The 22,935-nt window shown below is 45.2% G+C and overlaps 1 protein-coding gene across 2 annotated transcripts in view; it reads left to right on the top strand.

The window, feature by feature from the left end:
- The first annotated feature begins 382 nt into the window (after positions 1 to 382).
- Positions 383 to 22,935, top strand: part of RBBP5 (RB binding protein 5, histone lysine methyltransferase complex subunit) — a 124,513-nt gene continuing 101,960 nt past the window's right edge. Inside the window, exons 1-2 of one of the 2 annotated variants that reach the window (XM_077295085.1) lie at positions 383 to 456; positions 18,792 to 18,821. In XM_077295085.1, coding sequence (XP_077151200.1) covers positions 426 to 456; positions 18,792 to 18,821 — 61 coding nt within the window. In that variant the 5' untranslated portion in view covers positions 383 to 425. The remainder of the gene's footprint in view (positions 457 to 18,791; positions 18,822 to 22,935) is intronic. The other variant, XM_077295087.1, reaches the window with a different exon arrangement.

Raw genomic sequence — 22,935 nt, 5'->3', positions numbered from 1 at the left:
ATTACTGAAGGAAGAAAGTACCACCAGCGTCCCTAATCTGCACAGTCCAGTAATGGAGAGGCCCCATCCTGCGCCACCACAGAACGTTCAAGCGATAAACTGCAGGAAGAGCCCCAGCCATTAATGCGCCTGTTTTGGTTTGCTCCCTCTGCGGACAGAAGGTGTGTACCCCCCAGCACCCCCACAGTGAGGCGTGTGGTTCGGCCCACAGAGCTCCTCGTCAGTCGCGGAGCGATCGTAGTGCGGCTGGCAGTCTGCACTCTGCAGTGACACGGCGCGCCTGGGACAGCCCATACAACCTGTGCGGAAGGATGTGGGGTGAGGACTATTTTTTTGCATACTGTACATATATAAATGTGCCGCCATTATCACTGAGTCTAGAAGAGTGAGTGGTGCTGCCCCGAGAATCTTATCATATCTTAATAATGGAGGATGAGGCACATCGCAGGAGCCAAGGTATTTAGCAAAGTTTGCATGCACTTGTCCATCTGGTTGCACATAGTGAGGCCCTCAGCGGTGATGGCTGACAGACCTGTACCCAGAGCACTGTGCGATGTAGACGTACCAGAGACTGGCGCTAAATACAGCTGGGGTCACCATGCTGAACTTGGGTTTTTTGCCAATTGTTTGATTTTGTACCAGCTTAACCCTTTCGCGCCTGTCTGCACCTTCCTGACAAGGCCGGCGTCACTTTATGTAGTAAGAACTCCGGGGGACACTTCAGCGGATCCCACTGATACACAGATTGCGTTTTCGTGACTTATTGTACTTCATGAGAGCCGTAACATTTGTTCAATAGAACTTGCATTCATTTCTGAAAAAAACTGAAATTTGGCAAAAAGTTTGAAAATGTTGCAATTTTCAAACTTTTATTTTTTATGCCCTTAAATCAGAGAGTTATGTCTCACAGAATAGTTAACAACATTTCCCACATGTCTACTTTACATCTGTATCATGTTTTAAACATTTTTTTTGTTAGGAAGTTATAAAGCTTAAAAGTTGACCAGCGATTTCTCATTTTTCCAATAAAATGTACAAAACCATTTTTTTTTAGGGACCACATCACATTTAAATTGGCTTTCTGAGGTTTATATGACGGAAAATACCCCAAATTGATCCCATTCTAAACACTGCACCTTAGGCCGGTTTCACACGTCAGTGCCTCCGGTACGTGTAGTGACAGTTTTCTCACGTACCGGAGACACTGACACACATAGACACAATGGGTCTTGTGCACATGCCTGCGTGTTTTTACAGACCATGTGTCCGTGTGCAAAACACGGAGACGTCCGTTTTTTACCGGCAGCACGTACCGCAATACGTCCCGCACACGTAGAACAGTGTACACTCTCCTCCGTGGGCACGGACGGCCTCGGGAGAAACAGCGCTACTTTAAGCCGCTGTTCCCCTGCTTGTGGTGCTGAAGCTGGCTGTCATCCACTCACCTCTGCTCGGCCGAAAGCAGCGTGAGCAGGGGAGAAGGGATGAAAGAAAACCCGACGTGCGGTCCCCCCTATATTTTCCAACCAACCCGGCAAAACTCACAGGTGCGGGCTGCTATTCTCAGGCTGGTAAGGGCCCCCCCAGCCTTAAAAAAGAATCTATTAGATGTGCCAATTCTGGAGCTTTGCCCAGTTCTTCCTACTGCCCTATGGCATTGGCATACCTACTATATAATTGTCTAAGGGTCACTTCCATCTGTCCTTCTGTCTTTTTGTCACGGCCTCTGTCTGTCATGGAAATCCAAGTCGCTGATTGGTCGCGGCAAAACAGCCACGACCAATCAGGGACGGACACAGTCCGGCGGCAAAATGGCCGCTCCTTCCTCCCCGCAGTCAGTAATCCCCTCCAGTCAGCCTGCCCACAGGGTTAATGGCAGCGTTAAGGGACCGTGTTATGGTGCGGTGTAACGCACTCCGTTAACGCAGCTATTAACCCTGTGTGACCAACTTTTTACTATTGATGCTGCGTATGCAGCATCAATAGTAAAAAGATCTAATGTTACAAATAATAATAAAAAAAAAAGGTTATTCTCACCCTCCGACGTCGCGCGCTGTCCTTGGCGCTCATACCAACCCTGGGACCGGAAGCTGCCGCGTGCACCGTACACAGGCGCCAGGACTTCAAGGGGCCTTCGGAAGGTGAGTATATGTTTATTTTTTATTTTAAGTCTTTTTCTAACCACGCATATAGTGCCCACATTGCTATATACTACGTGGCCTGTGTTACATACTGCGTGGGCTCTGTTATATACTACATCTCTGTGCTATATACTATGTAGCTGGGCAATATACTACGTGGCTCTGTTATATACTACGTGCCTCTACAATATACTACGTGGCTGTTATATACTACGTGGCTCTGCTATATACTACGTCGCTGACCAATATACTACATAACTGCAATACACTACGTAGCTGTGCAATACACTACGTGACTGTAATATACTACGTGGCTGTGCAATATACTATGTGCCTGTCCAATATACTACCTGGCTCTACAATATACTACGTGGCTATGTTATATACTACGTGGCTCTGCTATATACTACGTGTCTGACCAATATACTACATACCTGTGCAATACACTACGTGGATATGTTATATACTACGTGGCTGTGTTATATACTACGTAGCTCTGCTATATACTACGTACGCTGTGTTACATACTACGTAGCTCTGTTATATACTACGTCGCTATGTTATATACTACGTCGGTTGTGTTATATACTACGTCACTGTGCAATATAGTACGTAGCCTGTGCTATATACTACCTACATATTCTAGCATACCCGATACGTTAGAATCGGGCCACCATCTAGTGGGGTAATAAGGAGTTAATGTCACCTTGCTATTGTAAGGTGACATTAGGCCGGCTTAGTAATGGAGAGGTGTCAATAAGACACCTCTCCATTACTAATCCCACAGTTGTGAAAGAGTTAATAAAACACACACACACACTAAGAAAAAAGTATTTTAATGAAATAATGAAACACTGGTTTTTAATTTCTTTATTGCACGCTCGTTCTCCTGCAAAAAATTACAAAATAAAAAAGCAACAATATCCCATACCTGTCCGCCGTACAGTTAAGTCCCACGCTGTAAATCCATCTCAGGGGGTTACATAGTTTACAACCGGGAGCGCTACTAATGCGGCCGCTTCCAGCTGTAAACGACTGGGGAATTAATGAAATGCAGGGGACAGAGCTTTGGTGACTAGCATCTGCGCCCCCTGGCGGCATAAACTCATATGAACTCTGTAGCGTGGGAAAATATTGAGAAACCTTCCCACGCTACAGAGTTCATATGAGTTCATGCTGCCAGGGGGCGCAGCTACGGTGACGGCACTTCTAGTCACCGAAGCTCCGCCCCCTGCATTTCATTCATTCCCCAGTCGTTTACAGCCGGGAGCGGCCGCACTAGGCTACTTTCACACATCCGTCGGTACGAAGCCGTCGCAAACCGTCGGCCCAATGTACCGACGGATGTTGTGCTAAATTTAGCACAACGTGGGCAGTGGATGCAGTTTTACAATGCATCCGCTGCCCATAGTGATGAGCGGGGAGGAGGGGGCAGAGTTTCGGCCGCACATGCGCGGTCGAAAATGGCGGTCACGTCGCACAAAAAAAGTTACATGGAACTTTTTTTTGTGCATCGCGTCCACCAAAACACGACGGATGCGACGTGTGCCCATCCGTCGCGATCCGTCACTAATACAAGTCTATGGGCAAAAAACGCATCCTGCAAGGACATTTGCAGGATCCGTTTTTTTGCCCATAGTGACGAATAGCGACGGAGGAAAAAAGACGGAAGTGTGAAAGTAGCCTTAGCAGCAGTCCTGGTTGTAAACTATTTAACCCCTTGAACAAAGTAAACAAAAGTTGGCCTAGCCATTAATGGCACTTCCACATTAAATACTATACCTATAAATACATAGAAAGCAGATGCCAATTGAGTTAAAAATTACAAGAATCTTTATTAAGCACTGTAGAACAAACACTTCAAAATTTTTATTTTTTTTATTTTTTTAAAATTTTTCAGTGGGTATACACCAAATGGATCTGCAAACACAGGAATATTCTTGCCAAAATATATGTATACAATATTATGTTCTTTTAGATAAGTTGGTCCTTTGTTGCTAAGTTAGGACAGAGGAGGAATCAACATTAATAAAATCCAATTTTTGAAAAAAAATGTTCATGCGGTTAGTGCTTGTAAAGTTTGACGTAAGTACATAAACATAGGATTTTCCAATAAGTAATGACTCCCTACATCACTAGACTTGTTAAAGCAATAAATTCAAGTGATTTAATGATATTAAAGGAGGGTCAGTAAGCCATTTGTGCTAATCTATTCACCAAATAATTTCCAACAAAGCAAGATGAATCACATAGTAGTGAGAGAACCAAGTTTAAGGTGCATAGTGCTATTCAAACATCAAATAGTGACAAAGAGGAGAGAACAAGTACTAAATAATGCATAACCTGGCTGCAGAAGGCTCCCCGACGCACGTTTTGCGTTAGCTTCTTCTTTATGGGGGTCAGTGATCCAATGCAGCGTGAGCAGGGTTGAGCAGATGAAAGCCGGCTTCAGCACCACACACAGGGGACAGCAGCTTACTGTAGCGCTGCTTCCTGGCAGCCGTACGTGTGGTCCTGATGCGGCACACGGCTGCCGCACGTGTGCCACACGGATGTACCACATGAGCACACGGATATCTGGACGTGTGAACCCACCCTTAGGGTACTCAAAACCACATTCAAGCAGTTTATTAACCCTTCAGATTCTTCACAGGAACTAAAGCAATGTGGATGGAAAAAATGAAAGTTTTACTCTTTCCCACAAAAATGTTATTTTATCCCCAAATTTTGCATTTTCAGAAGGATAGCAAGAAAAAATGGACCATACAATTTGCAATTTTTTTTCTGACTACACCAATACCCAATATGTTGTGAAAAATCTCTGTTTGGGCGCAAGGCAGAGCCTGGAAGGGAGGGAGCACCGTTTGACTCTGAACGCAAAATTGGCTAGGATGGAGAGTGGATGTCACGTTTGGAGAGCCTCTAATCTGCCTAAACAGTGGAAACTCCCCACAAGTAACGCTATTTTGGAAACGACACCCCTCAAGAAATTTATCTAAATGTGTGATTAGGGCTTTGAACTCCCAGGTGCTTCACAGAATTTTATGACAATGAAAACAGTTATTTTAGCCCCAATTTTTTATTTTCACAAGAGTAGCAAGAAAAATGCACCATACAATTTGCTTCCCTGCGGAGATGGACATGAGGCGCGTCTCTCCAGACTGCAGCATGTCAATTTATCGTGCGCCGACACACATACTTCCGGCTCATGTACCGGAACTACGTTTTCCAGTGTATACGCACTTCTGTTTTTCATCTTTGCCCACAGTTGGGCAAAGCATACTGCGCAGGTGCGAAACGCAATATTTCTGAGCAGGTGCGAGATGTCGCATGACGATGTGGATCGTTATCCATGTTAGGAGAACGGCAAGGGGAAGGAGAAGCCGGGGAGGGATGCAGAATTTTATACCATTGGGCGGTGAAAAAATAATAATGAAAATGGCTCCAAAATTTGTCCCACAATTTCTGCTGAATGTTGCAATACCCACACAGATTTTCCTAGAACTGTTTGCAGACTTCATATAAAGAGCCTCTAAGTGCTAGAAGAGCAGAATTCTCCAAGTGCTAGAAGAGCAGAATTCTCCCTCAAGTGACCCCATTTTGGAAATTACACACCTCTGGGAATTTATCTACAGATGTAGTGACGATTTTGACTCCATGGGTGTTTTCCAGAAAAAGGAGCAGTGGATGTTGCTGAGTGAAAATTGCAAACTACGCTGTAGTGACCAGTACGTTGTAGTGCCCAGTACATTATGCCAGCTCGTGCTTCTGGAGTCATGCACCCGTAAATTAGACGGGCTCTCATCATTACACAAATGCCAAACGTTGATGCTGAATGTGGTTTAAGCACACTGTGGGGCTCAGACGGGAGGGGGGCATTTGAATATTGGAGTGCAGAATTCGCTAGATTTTTTTGGGGGGGTAAGGAGCCATTAAACTTTTCTTTTACCAGTAACGTGTAAGCTCCCTATATATCCGCTAACAGATGACGGACAGCTGCTGGTTGAGTCTTACAGGCCACCATATATGGCAGACCTGGAGTGACCTCCGGCTGCCATGACAAAACTCTGCTTCGGGGAGCCAGTGAGGTAAGACATGGAGCGCTCTCCCTCTCACTATCTTCTAAATGCCACGATCGCGGCATCTAGAAGATAGCAAAGGGTTAACATCATGGGGACCTTATCAGTCAGGCCCCGATGATATCACCTGTCAGAGCTATCACTCTGCACCACAATCGCAGCGCTTGCAGGACCCTGGAAGTCCTGACTGCTGCAAGACCGTCGACCGTTGATAAACGTTGGATATGCACAAAGCCCAACAAGTGGCAACGTTTATCTACAGTGGGCAGTCGGGAAGTGGTTAACAACAAAAATCGCAATAACAAAATACAATGCAGCAAAGTGCTCTGATGTCAATACACTTAAAAGCAGCTGCAAACAGTATAAAACTGGAACAAATATGGCCATCAAAGTGGGCACCGAAGGGTGTTATTAAAAGGGTTAAATGACTTTGGGCCACTGATCTCAAAATGCAGACACATAGATAGTGTTGCCCCACATCTAATTCAGGTCACTCCAATGTGGGCCTCTCTGACCTTTCCCGGCGCCTGCGCACTGCAGTACTTTGCTCTGCCCTCAACAGGGCAGATAAAGTACGCCTGCGCAGGAGCCGCGACAGGAAGCAAGGAAGAGGACGTCATCGCATGAAGATGGGAGGCGCTGGACCCGGGCCGCGTCGCCCATCGGACCGCACCGGGACCGCCCCTGGTTGAGTATAATCTAACTTGTTTTTCTTATCTTTCAGGTTACATCTGGGGCTTATCTACAGCATTACAGAATGCTGTATATAAGCCCCTGATGCCAGTGGCCTTTGCTTATAGGCGAATTTTGGGGTGACAGATTCCCTTTAACCCCTTTCTGCCATTGGACGTACTATTCCATCCATGTGGGGTGGGTCTTACTTCCCAAGGACGGAATAGTACGTCCAGAGCGATCGGCCGCGCTCATGGGGGGAGCGCGGCCGATCGCGGCCGGGTGTCAGCTGACTATCGCAGCTGACATCCGGCACTATGTGCCAGGAGCGGTCACTGACCGCCCCCAGCACATTAACCCCCGGCACACTGCGATCAAACATGATCGCAGTGTTCCGGCGGTATATGGAAGCATCGCGCAGGGAGGGGGCTCCCTGCGTGCTTCCCTGAGACGATCGGTACAAGGCGATGTGCTCACCTTGTACTGAGCGTCTCCTCCCTGCAGGCCCCGGATCCAAAATGGCCGCGGGGCTGCATCCGGGTCCTGCAGGGAGGTGGCTTCACAGCGCCTGCTCAGAGCAGGGGACGGGAAGCCTCCCTGCTGTGCATGTCAGATCGCTGATCTGACACAGTGCACAGCAAAGTGTCAGATCTGCGATCTGTCACTTTACTGTGATGTCCCCCCCTGGGGCAAAGTAAAAAAAAAAATTACATGTGTGGAAGAAAAAAATAAATCCTAAATAAATTTAAAAAAAAAATTGTTCCAATAAATACATTCCTTTATCTAAATAATAAAAAAAACAATAAAAGTACATATATTTAGTATTGCCGCGTCCGTAACGACCCGACCTATAAAACTGTCCCACTAGTTAACCCCTTCAGTGAACACCGTTAAAAAAAACAAGGCAAATAACGCTTTATTATCATACCGCCGAACAAAAAGTGGAATAACACACGATCAAAAAGACGGATATAAATAACCATGGTACCGCTGAAAACGTCATCTTGTCCCGCAAAAAACGAGCTGCTATACAGCATCATAAGCGAAAAAATAAAAAAGTTATAGTCCTCAGAATAAAGCGATGCAAAAATAATTATTTTTTCTATAAAATAGTTTTTATCGTATAAAAGCGCCAAAACATAAAAAAAGATATAAATGAGGTATCACTGTAATCGTACTGACCCAAAGAATAAAACTGCTTTATCCATTTTACCAAACATGGAACGGTATAAATGCCCCCCCCCCCAAAAAAAAAAAAGAAATTCATAAATAGCTGGTTTTTGGTCATTCTGCCTCACAAAAATCGGAATAAAAAGCGATCAAAAAATGTCACGTGCCCGAAAATGTTACCAATAAAAACGTCAACTCGTCCCGCAAAAATCAAGACCTACATGACTCTGTAGACCAAAATATTGAAAAATTATAGCTCTCAAAATATGGTAACGCAAAAAAATATTTTTTGCAATAAAAAGCATCTTTTAGTGTGTGACGGCTGCCAATCATAAAAATCCACTAAAAAACCCGCTATAAAAGTAAATCAAACCCCCCTTCATCACCCCCTTAGTTAGGGAAAAATTAAAAAATTAAAAAAATGTATTTATTTCCATTTTCCCATTAGGGCTAGGGTTGGGTTAGAGTTAGGGTTAGGGTTGGGGCTAGGGTTAGGGTTAGGGATGGGGCTAGGGTTAGGGCTACAGTTAGGGTTGGGGCTAAAGTTAGGATTGGGGCTAAAGTTAGGGTTAGGGTTTGGATTACATTTACGGTTGGGAATAGGGTTGGGATTAGGGTTAGGGGTGTGTCAGGGTTAGGGGTGTGGTTAGGGTTACCGTTGAGATTAGGGTTAGGGGTGTGTTTGGATTAGGGTTTCAGTTATAATTGGGGGGTTTCCACTGTTTAGGCACATCAGGGGCTCTCCAAACGCGACATGGCGTCCGATCTCAATTCCAGCCAATTCTGCGTTGAAAAGTAAAACAGTGCTCCTTCCCTTCCGAGCTCTCCCGTGTGCCCAAACAGGGGTTTACCCCAACATATGGGGTATCAGCGTACTCAGGACACATTGGACAACAACTTCTCCTGTTACCCTTGGGAAAATACAAAACTGGGGGCTAAAAAATAATTTTTGTGGAAAAAAAAGATTTTTTATTTTCATGGCTCTGCGTTATAAATTGTAGTGAAACTGTTGGGGGTTCAAAGTTCTCACAACACATCTAGATAAGTTACTTGGGGGGTCTAGTTTCCAATATGGGGTCACTTGTGGGGGGTTTCTACTGTTTAGTTACATCAGGGGCTCTGCAAATGCAATGTGACGCCTGCAGACCAATCCATCTAAGTCTGCATTCCAAATGGCGCTCCTTCCCTTCCGAGCTCTGCCATGCGCCCAAACGGTGGTTCCCCCCTACATATTGGGTATCAGCGTACTCAGGAGAAATTGGACAACAACTTTTGGGGTTCAATTTCAACTGTTACCCTTGGAAAAATACAAAACTGGGGGCTAAAAAATAATTTTTGTGGAAAAAAAGGATTTTTTATTTTCACGGCTCTGCGTTATAAACTGTAGTGAAACACTTGGGGGTTCAGAGTTCTCACAACACATCTAGATAAGTTCCTTGGGGGGGTCTAGTTTCCAATATGGGGTCACTTGTGGGGGGTTTCTACTGTTTAGGTACATTAGGGGCTCTGCAAACGCAATGTGATGCCTGCAGACCATTCCATCTAAGTCTGCATTCCAAATGGCGCTCCTTCCCTTCCGAGCTCTCCCATGCACCCAAACGGTGGTTCCCCCCACATATGGGGTATCAGCGTACTCAGAACACATTGGACAACAACTTTTGGGGGCTAAAAAATAATTTTTTTGGAAAATTTTTATTTTCTATTTTTACGGTTCTACATTATAAACTTCTGTGAAGCACTTGGTGGGTCAAAGTGCTCAGCACACATCTAGATAAGTTCCTTAGGGGGTCTACTTTCCAAAATGGTGTCACTTGTGGGAGGTTTCAATGTTTAGGCACATCAGTGGATCTCCAAACGCAACATGGCGTCCCATCTCAATTCCTGTCAATTTTGCATTGAAAAGTCAAATGGCGCTCCTTCCCTTCCGAGCTCTCCCTTGCGCCCAAACAGTGGTTTACCCCCACATATGGGGTATCAGCATACTCAGAACAAATTGTACAACAACTTTTGGGGTCCAATTTTTTCTCTTACCCTTGGGAAAATAAAAAATTGGGGGCGAAAAGATCATTTTTGTGAAAAAATATGATTTTTTATTTTTACGGCTCTGCATTATAAACTTCTGTGAAACACTTAATGGGTCAAAGTGCTTACCACACATCTAGATAAGTTCCTTAGGGGGTCTACTTTCCAAAATGGTGTCACTTGTGGGGGGTTTCAATGTTTAGGCACATCAGTGGCTCTCCAAACGCAACATGGCGTCCCATCTCAATTCCAGTCAATTTTGCATTAAAAAGTCAAATGGCGCTCCTTCCCTTCCGAACTCTGCCATGCGCCCAAACAGTGGTTTACCCCCACATATGGGGTATTGGCGTACTCAGGACAAATTGTACAACAACTTTTGGGGTCCATTTTCTGCTGTTACCCTTGGTAAAATACAACAAATTGGAGCTGAAGTAAATTTTTTGTGAAAAGAAGTTAAATGTTCTTTTTTTTTTAAACATTCCAAAAATTCCTGTGAAACACCTGAGGGGTTAATAAACTTCTTGAATGCGGTTTTGAGCACCTAGAGGGGTGCAGTTTTTAGAATGGTGTCACACTTGGTTATTTTTTGTCATATAGAACCCTCAAAATGGCTTCAAATGTGATGTGGTCCCTAAAAAAATGGTGGTGTAAAAATGAAAAATTGCTGGTCAATTTTTAACCCTTATAACTTCCTAACAAAAAAAAATTGGGGTTCCAAAAGTGTGCTGATGTGAAGTAGACATGTGGGAAATGTTACTTATTAAGTATTTTGTGTGACATATCTCTGTTTTAAGGGCATAAAAATTCAAAGTTGGAAAATTGCGAAATTTTCAAAATTTTTGCCAAATTTCCATTTTTTTTCACAAATAAACGCAGGTAATATCAAAGAAATTTTACCACTATCATGAAGCCCAATATGTCACTAGAAAACACAGTCAGAATTACCAGGATCCGTTGAAGCATTCCAGAGTTATAACCTCATAAAGGGACAGTGGTCAGAATTGTAAAAAATGGCCCGGTCATTAACGTGCAAACCACCCTTGGGGGTAAAGGGGTTAAAGACACCAGTTACCGTATATACTCGAATATAAGCCGAGATTTTCAGCCCATTTTTTAGGCTGAAAATGCCCCTCTCAGCTTATACTCGAGTCGTCCCAGGGGGTCAGCGGGGGAGGGGGAGTGGCGGCTGTCACATACTCACCTGCTCTTGGCGCGGTCCCTGCATGTTCGATGGTCTTCGGGCACCGGCAGCTCTTCCTGTGTTCAGCGGTCACGTGGCACCGCTCATTAAAGTAATGAATATGGACGAATATTCATTACTTTAATGAGCGGTACGTGACCGCTGAACATGGGAAGAAGCTGCCGGCTCCCGGAGACCATCTGACAGTGAGAAGGTGCCAGGGACCGTGCCGGGAGCAGGTGAGTATAACGGGAGAGGGTGAGCATTGCGCGATATTCACCTCTTCCCGTTTCACCACCTGGCGACGCTCCGTCTTCCGCGTCTTCTGCCTGTGACTGTTCAGATCAGAGGGCGCAATGACGTAGTTAGTGTGCGCTCTCTGCCTGAACAGTCAGAGAGCTGGAAGACAGAGCGGTGCGCAGCGGTTGAACGGGAAAGGTGAATATCGCAAGTGCCGGGGGCCTGAGCGACGAGAGGTGAGTATGTAATTTTTTTATTTTAATCTCAGCATATGGGGCATAATCTATGGAGCATTTTATGGGGCATAAGATATGGAGCATATTATGGGGCATAAAATTTGTAGCATCTTATGGGGCATAATCTATGGAGCATTTTATGGGGCATAATCTATCGAGCATCTTATGGGGCATAATCTATGGAGCATTTTATGGAGCATAAGATATGGAGCATCTTACGGGGCATAATCTATGGAGCATCTTATGGGGCCATAATCAACATTTATACATCATTGTATGGGGCAAATGTTTCTATGGAGCATCTTATGGGGCCTTTATTAACCTTTGTGCAGCATAATATAGGGGCATATTTTAACCCCTTCCCGCCGCGGCCCTTTTTTGTTTTTGTGTTTTCGTTTTTCGCTCCCCTCCTTCCCAGAGCCATAACTTTTTTAGTTTTCCATCAATATGGTCATGTGAGGGCTTATTTTTTGCGGGACGAGTTGTACTTTTGAAGGACACCATTGGTTTTACCATGTCTTGTACTAGAAAACGGGAAAAAAATTCCAAGTGTGGTGAAATTGCAAAAAAAGTGCAATACCACACTTGTTTTTTGTTTGGCTTTTTTGCTAGCTTCACTATATGCTAAAACTGACCTCATATTATGATTCTCCAGGTCATTACGAGTTCATAGACACCTAATATGTCTAGGCTATTTTTTATCTAAGTTGTGAAAAAAATTCAAAACTTTGCTAAAAAAAAAAAAAAGCGCCATTTTCCGATACTCGTAGTGTCTCCATTTTTCGTGATCTGGGGTCGGGTGAGGGCTTATTTTTTGCGTGCCGAGCTGGCGTTTTTAATGATACCACTTTTGTGCAGATACGTTATTTTGATTGCCTGTTATTGCATTTTAATGCAGTGTCGCAGCGACCAAAAAAACGTAATTCTGGCGTTTCGAATTTTTTTCTCGCTACGTTGTTTAGCGATCAGGTTAATCCTTTTTTTTTATTGATAGATCGGGCGATTCTGAACTCGGCGATACCAAATATGTGTAGGTTTGATTTTTTTTTAATTGTTTTATTTTGGATGGGGCGAAAGGGGGGTGATTTAACCTTTTACATTTTTTTTATTTTTTTCATATTTTTAAAAATATTTTTTTTTTACTTTTGCCATGCTTCAATAGCCTCTCAATCGGCTGGCACCACTCGATCGGTTCAGTTACATAGCAAAGATCATCAGATCGCTGCTATGTAGCTGAATTGCAGGCTTGCTATGAGCTCCGACGACAGGGTGGCGCTCACAGCAGGCTTGCATCAGTAACCATAGAGGTCTCAAGGACCTCTATGGTTACCATCCTGATGCATCGCCGACCCCTGATCATGTGACGGAGGTCGGCGATGCGCTCATTTCCGGCCGCGCGGCCGGAAGCTGTAGTTAAATGCCGCTGTCAGCGTTTGACAGCGGCATTTAACAGGTTAATAGCGACGGGTGCATCGCGATTTCACCTGTCGCTATTGCGCGCACAAGTCAGCTGTACAAAACAGCTGACATGTCGCGACTTTGATGTGGGCTCACCGCCGGAGCGGGAGACACGACATGCGCCGTACTAGTACCGGCGCATGTCGTGAAGGGGTTAATATGGAGCATCTTTATGGGGCCCATCATGAACTGTATGGAGCATTATATGGGGCTCCTGATTCAATATGGATATTCAAAAACACTTAACCTACTGATGTCTCAATTAATTTTACTTGTATTGGTATCTATTTTTATTTTTGAAATTTACCAGTAGCTGCTGCATTTCCCACCCTAGGCTTATACTCGAATCATTAAGTTTTCCCAATTTTTTGTGGCAAAATTAGGGGTCTCGGCTTATACTCAAGTTTATATGGTACTTATTTAAATAGTTAAAACCGACTCTCTGCCTTCTTTGTTGCCAGTTCAGATGCCCAGAACCAATTTGGGAAAGCCTGGAGCAACTGGAATTTGATGGGGGACATCACTATCTGTGTGTCTGCATTATGAGATCGGTGACCCAAAGTAATTTAACCCTTTCAATAACACCCTTCGGTGCCCACGTTGATGCCTATTTTTGTGCCAGTTTTATAATTTTTGTAGCTGCTTTGTATTTTATTTTTTTACAAGAACAGTATATAGGCCCTGTACAAGAACAGTGTATAGGCCCTGTACAAGAACAGTATATTGGCCCTGTACAAGAACAGTATATAGGACCTGTACAACAACAGTATATGGACCCTGTGCAACCTATTAGCTAATCACAACCCACCTTCTTTAGAAATAGTAATGGGCCCCTGTGCAGGTTCACAGGTTGCACCAATAGTATGTCTGCCCCTGTCTCTGACGCGAGATGGAACGTTTTCAGCCCAGATTTTTGCCATGATTTTGCAAAAAGCTGTATATTCTGCAGCAAATGCACCAGAATGTGCCAGAAAGGAGCTCACAAATGTAATTTGAAAATGTTTGGCACAAGGCAGAGGAAGTAAATGTTTAAAGCAGTTGCCCATTATTAGTACTCAGACAGATCCCCTGTTAAAGGGGTTGTCCGCCCTTAGGCTACAAATCTGCAGTCACTCTTTGTCACTCTATGTGACTGCAGACTTGTGAGTCCCCACATCCCATGCACTATGGGTATTCTCCGGTGCCAGGAGTGAGCAGTCATGTGACTTGCATAATTTCAGCCACTTTCCAATTAGACTGTATCTGGCTTCGTTCCTTATACTTGCATTGAGCGAGACTGCTTCCATCTAGTTGGCACGTGACCGCATATATGCAAATCACCTACTTGCACTCACATTCCCACAGCGGCCTGCACCTGAAAATCCTCAGATCATTGACATGTTCATGCAGGCGTCACACTCAGCGTATGAAAATACGGTCCGTATTTTACGGCCGTAATATGAAGAACTGTTCCAAAAATAGTGATCCGTATGTCATCCGTAGGCAGGGTGTGGCAGCGTATTTTGCGCATGGCATCCTCCGTATGTAATCCGTATGGCATCCGTACTGCGATATTTTCTCGCAGGCTTGCAAAACCGACATCTAATGGATTTATGGGCTCAAATGTTCGGTAAAACATATATACAGTATATACTGTATATATATGTCATTGAGACACATATATATATATATTCTGTATTTATATTCAATTCAGCGCGAGATAGCTTAAAAGCCGGTAATTCAATTGCCGGCTTTTCATTTCTCCTTCACAAACCCGACAGGATATGAGACATGGTTTACATACAGTAAACCATCTCATATCCCTTTTTTTTTTTGCATATTCCACACTACTAATGTTAGTAGTGTGTATATGCAAAATTTGGGCGCTATAGCTATTAAAGGGTTAAATCGTGGAAAAAATTGGTGTGGGCTCCCTCGCAATTTTCTCCGCCAGAGTGGTAAAGCCAGTGACTGAGGGCAGATATTAATAGCCTAGAGAGGGACCATGGCTATTGGCCCCCCTGGCTAAAAACATCTGCCCCCAGCCACCCCAGGCTATTGTAAGGTGACATTAAGCCAGATTAATAATGGAGAGGCGTCAATTACGACACCTATCCATTATTAATCCAATCGTACGAAATGGTTAATAAAACACACATTATTACAAAGTACTTTAATGAAATAAAGACACGGTGTTGTAATATTTTATTAGACTCTTAATCCACCTGAAGACCCTCGTTCTGTAAAAAAGGAAAAATAAAAAATCAACAATATCCCATACCTTCCGTCGTTCTGGAACGTCCCACGATGTAAATCCATCTGAAGGGGTTAAATCATTTTACAGCCAGGAGCCATGCTAAAGCATGTGTGCTCCTGTCTGTAAAATGTGAATGAATGGAGTGCAGGGGAATGTACTGTAGTTACCTCGAGTCGCGGTGATGCGCCCTCTACTGGATGAACTCATATGAACTCGAGCCTGGGAACTTTTCAGAATATTTTCCCAGGCTCGAGTTCATATGAGTTCATCCAGCAGAGGGCGCATCACCGCGACTCGAGGTAACTACAGTACTTTCCCCTGCATTCCATTCATTCACCAGGTTTTACAGACAGGAGCACAGCTGCATTAGCAGAGCTCCTGGGTGTAAAATTATTTAACCCCTTCAGATGGATTTACAGCGTGGGACAAGACTGAACGACGGAAGGTATGGAATATTGTTGTTTGTTTTGTTTAACTTTATTTCAGGTGACAAGGGTCTTCAGATGGATTAAGAGTATAATAAAATATTAAAACAACATGTGTCTTTATTTCATTAAAATACTTTTTAATAATGTGTGTGTGATTTATTAACCATTTCGTACTATTGGACTAATAATGGATAGGTGTCATAATTGACGCCTCTCCATTATTAACCTGGCTTAATGTCACCTTACAATAGCAAGGTGACATTAACCCTTCATTACCCCATATCCCACCGCTACACAGGAGTGGGAAGAGAGAGGCTAAGTGCCAGAATAGGCATTTTACAGATGTGCCTTTTCTGGGGTGGCTGGGGGCAGATGTTTTTAGCTGGGGGGGCCTATAACCATGGACCCTCTCTAGGCTATTAATATCTGCCCTCAGTCACTGGCTTTCCCACTCTGGCGTAGAAAATTGCGCGGGAGCCCCCGCTAGTTTTTTACGGGATTTAACCCTTTAATTTAATAGCTAGAGCCCCCAAATTTTACACCAAGACACTTGTTACATTAGTAAAGAGGAATATGTAATAAAAGAAGGGATATGAGATGGTTTACTGTATGTAAACCATGTCTCATATCCTGTCGGGTTTGTGAAGGAGAGAGGAAAAGCCGGCAATTGAATTACCGGCTTTTCTGCTATCTAGCGCTGAATTAAATATAAATACAGTATATATATCTATAATATAACACTGGGAGCGTCACTCGGTCCGAAGCCTTTATAGACTGCGCAAGCGCCGGCGCAGTCTGGACCCCACAGAGTGACGCTCCCAGGAGATCGCGGTATGCGTAAGCACTGAACGCACACCGCGATCTCCAACGGAGATGCAGGTAGGGGGTGAGTATGCTATATTTACCTGTCCCGTTCCACCGATGCGCGCTGCTCCATCCTCTGCCTGTGACGTTCAGTTCAGAGGGCGCGATGACGCGTTTAATGCGCGCCGCCCTCTAACTGAACAGTCACAGCCAGAGGATGTGGAGGATGAAGCGGCGCGCAGCAGTGGAACGGGACAGTCAGGTAAATATAGCAAGTGCCGGGGGCCTGAGCTAGCGGCGACTCCGGCACCTGACCCCCACAGCGCGCTGGTGTCCCCGCCCGCTCAGGCCCCCAGCACTCGGCGCCCAACACAGCCACGCACAGCCGCCCGCACTCACCACAACCACGCACAGCCGCCCGCACTCAGCACCGCCACGCACAGCCGCCCGCACTCAGCACCGCCACGCACAGCCGCCCGCACTCAGCACAGCCGCCCGCACTCAGCACAGCCACGCACAGCCGCCCGCACTCAGCACAGCCACGCACAGCCGCCCGCACTCAGCACAGCCACGCACAGCCGCCCGCACTCAGCACAGCCGCCCGCACTCAGCACAGCCGCCCGCACTCAGCACAGCCGCCCGCACTCAGCACAGCCCCCCGCACTCAGCACAGCCGCCCGCACTCAGCACAGCCGCCCGCACTCAGCACAGCCGCCCGCGGGCAGTAGAGCCGGATAGAGAAAGATGGGAGCAACATATGGCAGAATGGAAACAGGAACAGGCAGAATGGGTGCAGCACATTACAACAGAATGGGGGCGCAGGATGGGAGCAGCACATGATAGAATTGGGGCACGGGATGGGAGCAGCACATGACAGAATGGGGGCGAGGGATGGGAGCAGCACATGACAGAATGGGGGCACAGGATGGGAGCAGCACATGACAGAATGGGGGCGCACACATGACAGGATGGGGGCGCAGGATGGGAGCACATGACAGGATGGGGCGCAGGATGGGAGCACATGACAGGATGGGAGCAGCACATGACAGATTGGGGGCACAGGATGGGAGCAGCACATGACAGAATGGGGGCACACATGACAGGATGGGGGTGTAGGATGGAGCAGCATATGACAGGATGGGGGCGCAGGATGGGAGCACATGACAGGATGAGGACGCAGGATGGAGCAGCACATGACAGGATGGGGGCGCAGGATGGAGCAGCACATGACAGGAAGGGAGAGCAAGATGGGAGCAGCACATACCAGGATGGAGACCATATACCAATAACGGGTTCAATAGCTAGTATATATATATGTATGTATATATATATATATATATATATATATATATATATATATACACGGTATGTCTCACTGATATATATATATATATATATATATATATATATATATATATATATATATATATATATATATATAGACTGTATATATGTTTTAACGAATATTTGAGCCCATGGATCCATTGTATGTCGGTTTTGCAAGCCTGCGAGAAAATATCGCAGTACGGATGCCATACGGATTACATATGGAGGATGACATGCGCAAAATACGCTGCCACACCCTGCTTACGGATGACATATGGATCACTATTTTGGGAACATTTCTGCGAATTACGGCCGTAAATAACGGACCGTATTTTCATACGCCTAGTGTGACGCCGGCCGAAGACTGTTTAAGTCTATTGGTGCGCTAAAAAAGTTGATCCTATAAGGATCAACTGTATAGTTTATGATTTTTACTAATGTAGGGAACTGTATTTAACCTTGTAAATATTAATGACTGCTGATGTATAAACACAGATGACAATACAGATGAAAATCAGACATTTTTTACATGCTCACGTGAACTGAGCTCTATAGTGAATAGTTCTGGTGGGGTTTCCATTGGGATCCTGTTTTTCGGGGATTCTGATGGAAACCCAGACAAAGAGTCCTGGATATGTATATCTGTGTATTGTGGTATAGATAAAACACATGGCCCGCACATCTGGCTAGTAAGATCGGGAAAACTGGTCCCAGACGGCGGGCTATGCTCCTGGGACCTTGCTTGTAGGACAGTTTACATTTTTTCACAACTTGAAAATCACAAACGTCTCTCTTGCAGGTAGAAGGTCGGTCTCAGGGAACAACAATGGTAAGATTGTGTATATAACTTCAATGTCCTGCATATTGGTGGAAAACCGACCATGTAGCTTTTAGTGAAAGGAAACACCTCTGATTTGGGATTCTGTCAACTATTTTGCGTGAATAAAGCCCAATTTTAGGATTCCCTTTCCACTATCTTGTGTGGATCCTGCTAGCCTTAGACTATTTAACTCAGATGAGAGAATGAAAATATGCAAACTGACATTCAAAGATCAGCCAAAATAGGAATGTTTTTTTGCAATTTCCAGTAAGTATGTTTCCAGGTGAGTTGTGATCTGTGTGTCTCTAAGGGCTCTTTCACAGGTTAGTATCTCTGACGCTGCCCTCCGTCCTCCCCTTCGCTCCCCCCGCGGTCCGTTTTCACCCCCCCGTACCTACCTAGTCCTGGTGTCCCTCCCGGTGTCAGTCTGTCTTCTCCATGGGTGCCGCCATCTTTCAAAATGGCTGTCCGGCAGATTCATTCCAGGTACATTTTGATCACTGTGATAGAACCTATCACAGTGATCAAAATAAAAAATAAAATAAATAGTAAATAACCCCCCCTTTATCACCCCCATAGGTAGGGAAAATAATGAAATAAAGAAAATATGTTTATTTTATTTTTCCGTTAGGGTTAGAGTTAAGGTTGGGGTTGAAATTAAGGTTAGGGTTAGAATTAGGGTTAGGGTTAGAATTTAGGTTAGGGTTAGAATTAGGGTTGCAATTAGGGTTAGGGTTAGAATTAGGGTTAGGGTTAGAGTTATGGTTGAAATTAGGGTTAGGGTTAGAATTAAGGTTAGGGTTAGAATTAGGGTTACGGTTGCAATTAGGGTTAGGGTTAGAATTAGTGTTTCAGTTAGAATTAGGCTATGTGCACACGGTGCGGATTTGGCAGCGGATTAGCCGCTGTGGATTCATAGCAGTTTTCCATCACGTTTACAGTACCATGTAAACCTATGGAAAACCAAATCCGCTGTACCCATAGTGCGGAAAATACCGCGCGGAAACGCTGCGTTGTATTGGGGGTCTAATTTCCCATGTTACCCTTGGGAAAATTAAAAAATGGGGGCTAAAAAATTATTTTTGTGGGAAAAAAAAAGATTTTTTATTTTCACGGCTCTGCGTTATAAAATTCTGTGAAGCACTTGGGGGTTCAAAGTGCTCACCACACATCTAGATAAGTTCCTTGGGGGCTCTAGTTTCCAAAATGGGGTCACTTGTGGGGGGTGTCTACTGTTTAGGCACATCAGGGGCTCTGCAAACGCAGCGTGACGCCCGCAGACCATTCCATCAAAGTCTGCATTTCCAAACGTGACTACTTCCCTTCCGAGCCCCGACGTGTGCCCAAACAGTGGTTTACCCCCACATATGGGGTATCAGCGTACTCAGGACAAACTGGACAACAACTATTGGAGTCCAATTTCTCCTGTTACCCTTGTGAAAATAAAAAATTGAGGGCTAAAAAATCATTTTTTGAGGAAAAAAATGATTTTTTATTTTCACGGCTCTGCGTTATAAACTTCTGTGAAGCACTTGGGGGTTCAAAGTGCTCAACACATATCTAGATAAGTTCCTTGGGGGTCTAGTTTCCAAAACGGGGTCACTTGTGGGTGTTTCTACTGTTTAGGCACATCAGGGGCTCTCCAAACGTAACATGACGCCCGCAGACCATTCCATCAAAGTCTGCATTTCAAAATGTCACTACTTCCCTTCCGAACTCTGCCATGCGCCCAAACAGTGGTTCCCCCCCACATATCGGGTATCAGCGTACTCAGGACAAACTGGACAACAACTTTTGGGGTCCAATTTCTCCTGCTAACCTTGTGAAAATAAAAAATTGCTGGCTAAAAAATAATTTTTGAGAAAAGAAAAATGATTTTTTATATTCATGGGTCTGCGTTATGAAGCACTTGGGGGTTCAAAAGTGCTCACCACACATCTAGATAAGTTCCTTGGGGGGGGGTCTAGTTTCCAAAATGTGGTAAGATCATTAGCTGACAGCTGTGACCGGAGGTAAAAAGTTTACCTACGGTCACAGGCGTCGGCTGATGGGTGTTACGGATGTGGTTTGTGGAACCACTGTGCCATGGACCGTGGAGAGCCTGGAGGGGCGTGACTAAGTGAACACCTGACTGTTCACTAGAGCCTCTTTTGGTGAGGTTAGACTTAGCTCCCGGTGGCTGGACCCAGAGGACAGACTGGGGAGAGCAGCTGGCAGAGTTTGATTTAGAATGCAGCAGAGTTCGCATCAGAGTGCAGCAGGCAGTGTTTGTATCAGGGTGCAGCAGGCAGGATTTGCACCAGAGTGCAGCAGGCAGAATCTGCATCAGAGTGCAGCAGGCAGGATTTGTGCAAGAATGCAGCAGTCAGGATTTGCACCAGAGTGCAAACTTAGACTGCAAAACAGGAAGGTTGCTCAGGCACCTCCCCAGTGGGGAGGGGGAGGAAGCAATATATACATAATGTCCCACAGCTATTGCCTGGGGAGGAAATAGCAAGTGCACGTGCTGACCCTTTAAGAGGACAGGAGTGCACGCGTGTGTGCCCTAAGGACATGGCTGGAGGCATACAGAGCATGGGGAAGGGAAGAACTGACCGCAGCACGTGAGATTAAAGTGACACGCCGGAGACTCTGCTTGTCAGAGCAGGACTCCGGCGTGGTGCTAACAATGGGACTAATACTCCCATTAGCCTACACCAGCTGCCACTAATAACAGCGAGAGCAGGCGGTGGCTGATAGGAGAATTCATCAGCCTGCGCTATAAATAGATTTTTTTTAAAATGGCGTGGGTTCCCATGTATTTTTCAGAACCAGCCAGGCAAAACTGAGAGCTGTAACCGGAGAATACAAAGGTGACATCAACCTCACAAATATGAAGTCCACGAGCTGGGAAAGCACCAGAATTGGCGCATCTAATAGGGTGGCTGCGGGCTGCTATTTTTAGACTGGGGGTGGCAATATCCATGGCCCCTAACCAGCCTGAGAATACCAGCCCCCAGCTGTCTGCTTTAGCTTGGCTGGTTCTCAAAAATGGGGGGGAGATTAGTTCAGAGATATATGGAGGAGACTGGTTATGGTTGGCTTTGGCCTCTCTCACACATCAGTTATTTAGAATCAGTCACAATCCGTCGAAGTGTTGTAAAGACGGATCCTGTGCAGATTGTAAAAAACTGATGCACTGGATCCGTTTTTTTGACGGATCCGTTGAAGCAGCTGCCGCAGGAATTCAAAGGAACAGAATTCTGGAGAGGGAGAGAGAGACATTAAAGGAATAGAAATTCTTCCAGGCATGCTCAGTTTCAAAAAAACGGAATCTGTCGCTGGATTCCGTCTTTTGACGTATCCTGCGCCTGTAGGCTTCCATTATAGCCAATGACGGCGCAGGATCCGTCACTGTCCGACTTTTCGACGTACACTAAAAACGTTACTTTGTCCATTGTCTCTGGCCGATGGACAAAGACTTTACGAGGGATCCGTCAAACGACGGATGAAACGGGAGGCCATCCGTCGCTAATACAAGTCTATGAGAAAAAAATGGATCCAGCAGCAACATTTGCTGGATCCGTTTTTTTTCTAAAAAAAGACGGATTGTGACTGATGGCAAAAAACTGATGTGTGAAAGAGGCCTTTGTAGGTCAGTATTAGTAATTTGAACTGGATACGCTGAGGGAAAGGGAGTCAGTGAAGAGATTTGCAGAGGGGAGAAGCGGAGGAGATAGATGAATTAGTAAGGCAGAAGAGTTAAGGATGGACTGGAGAGGTGCGAGAGTGTTAGCAGGAAGGCCACAGAAAAGGATATTGCAGTAGTCGAGGCGGGAGATGAGGAGGGCATGCACAAGCATTTTAGTAGATTGAGGGTTGAGGAAAGGACTGATTCTGGAGATATTTTTGAGCTGGAGGCGACAGGAGGTGGAAAGAGCTTGGATGTGCGGTTTGAAGAACAGGGCAGAGTCATGGGTTACTCTGAGGCAGCAGATATGGCTGATAGACACTCCGGGATTCTGGACCGCAGAGAGGTGACGTCTGGGCCAGAGAGGTAGATCTGAGTGTCATCAGCATCATTCCATGGTACTGGAATCCAAGGGACTTTTATGAGTTGTCCAAGGCCAAGTGTATAGATTGA

The sequence above is a fragment of the Ranitomeya variabilis genome, chromosome 3 (genome assembly GCF_051348905.1).
Source record: "Ranitomeya variabilis isolate aRanVar5 chromosome 3, aRanVar5.hap1, whole genome shotgun sequence".
NCBI lineage: Eukaryota > Metazoa > Chordata > Amphibia > Anura > Dendrobatidae > Ranitomeya > Ranitomeya variabilis.
This window is presented reverse-complemented; position numbering and strand designations above follow the sequence as displayed.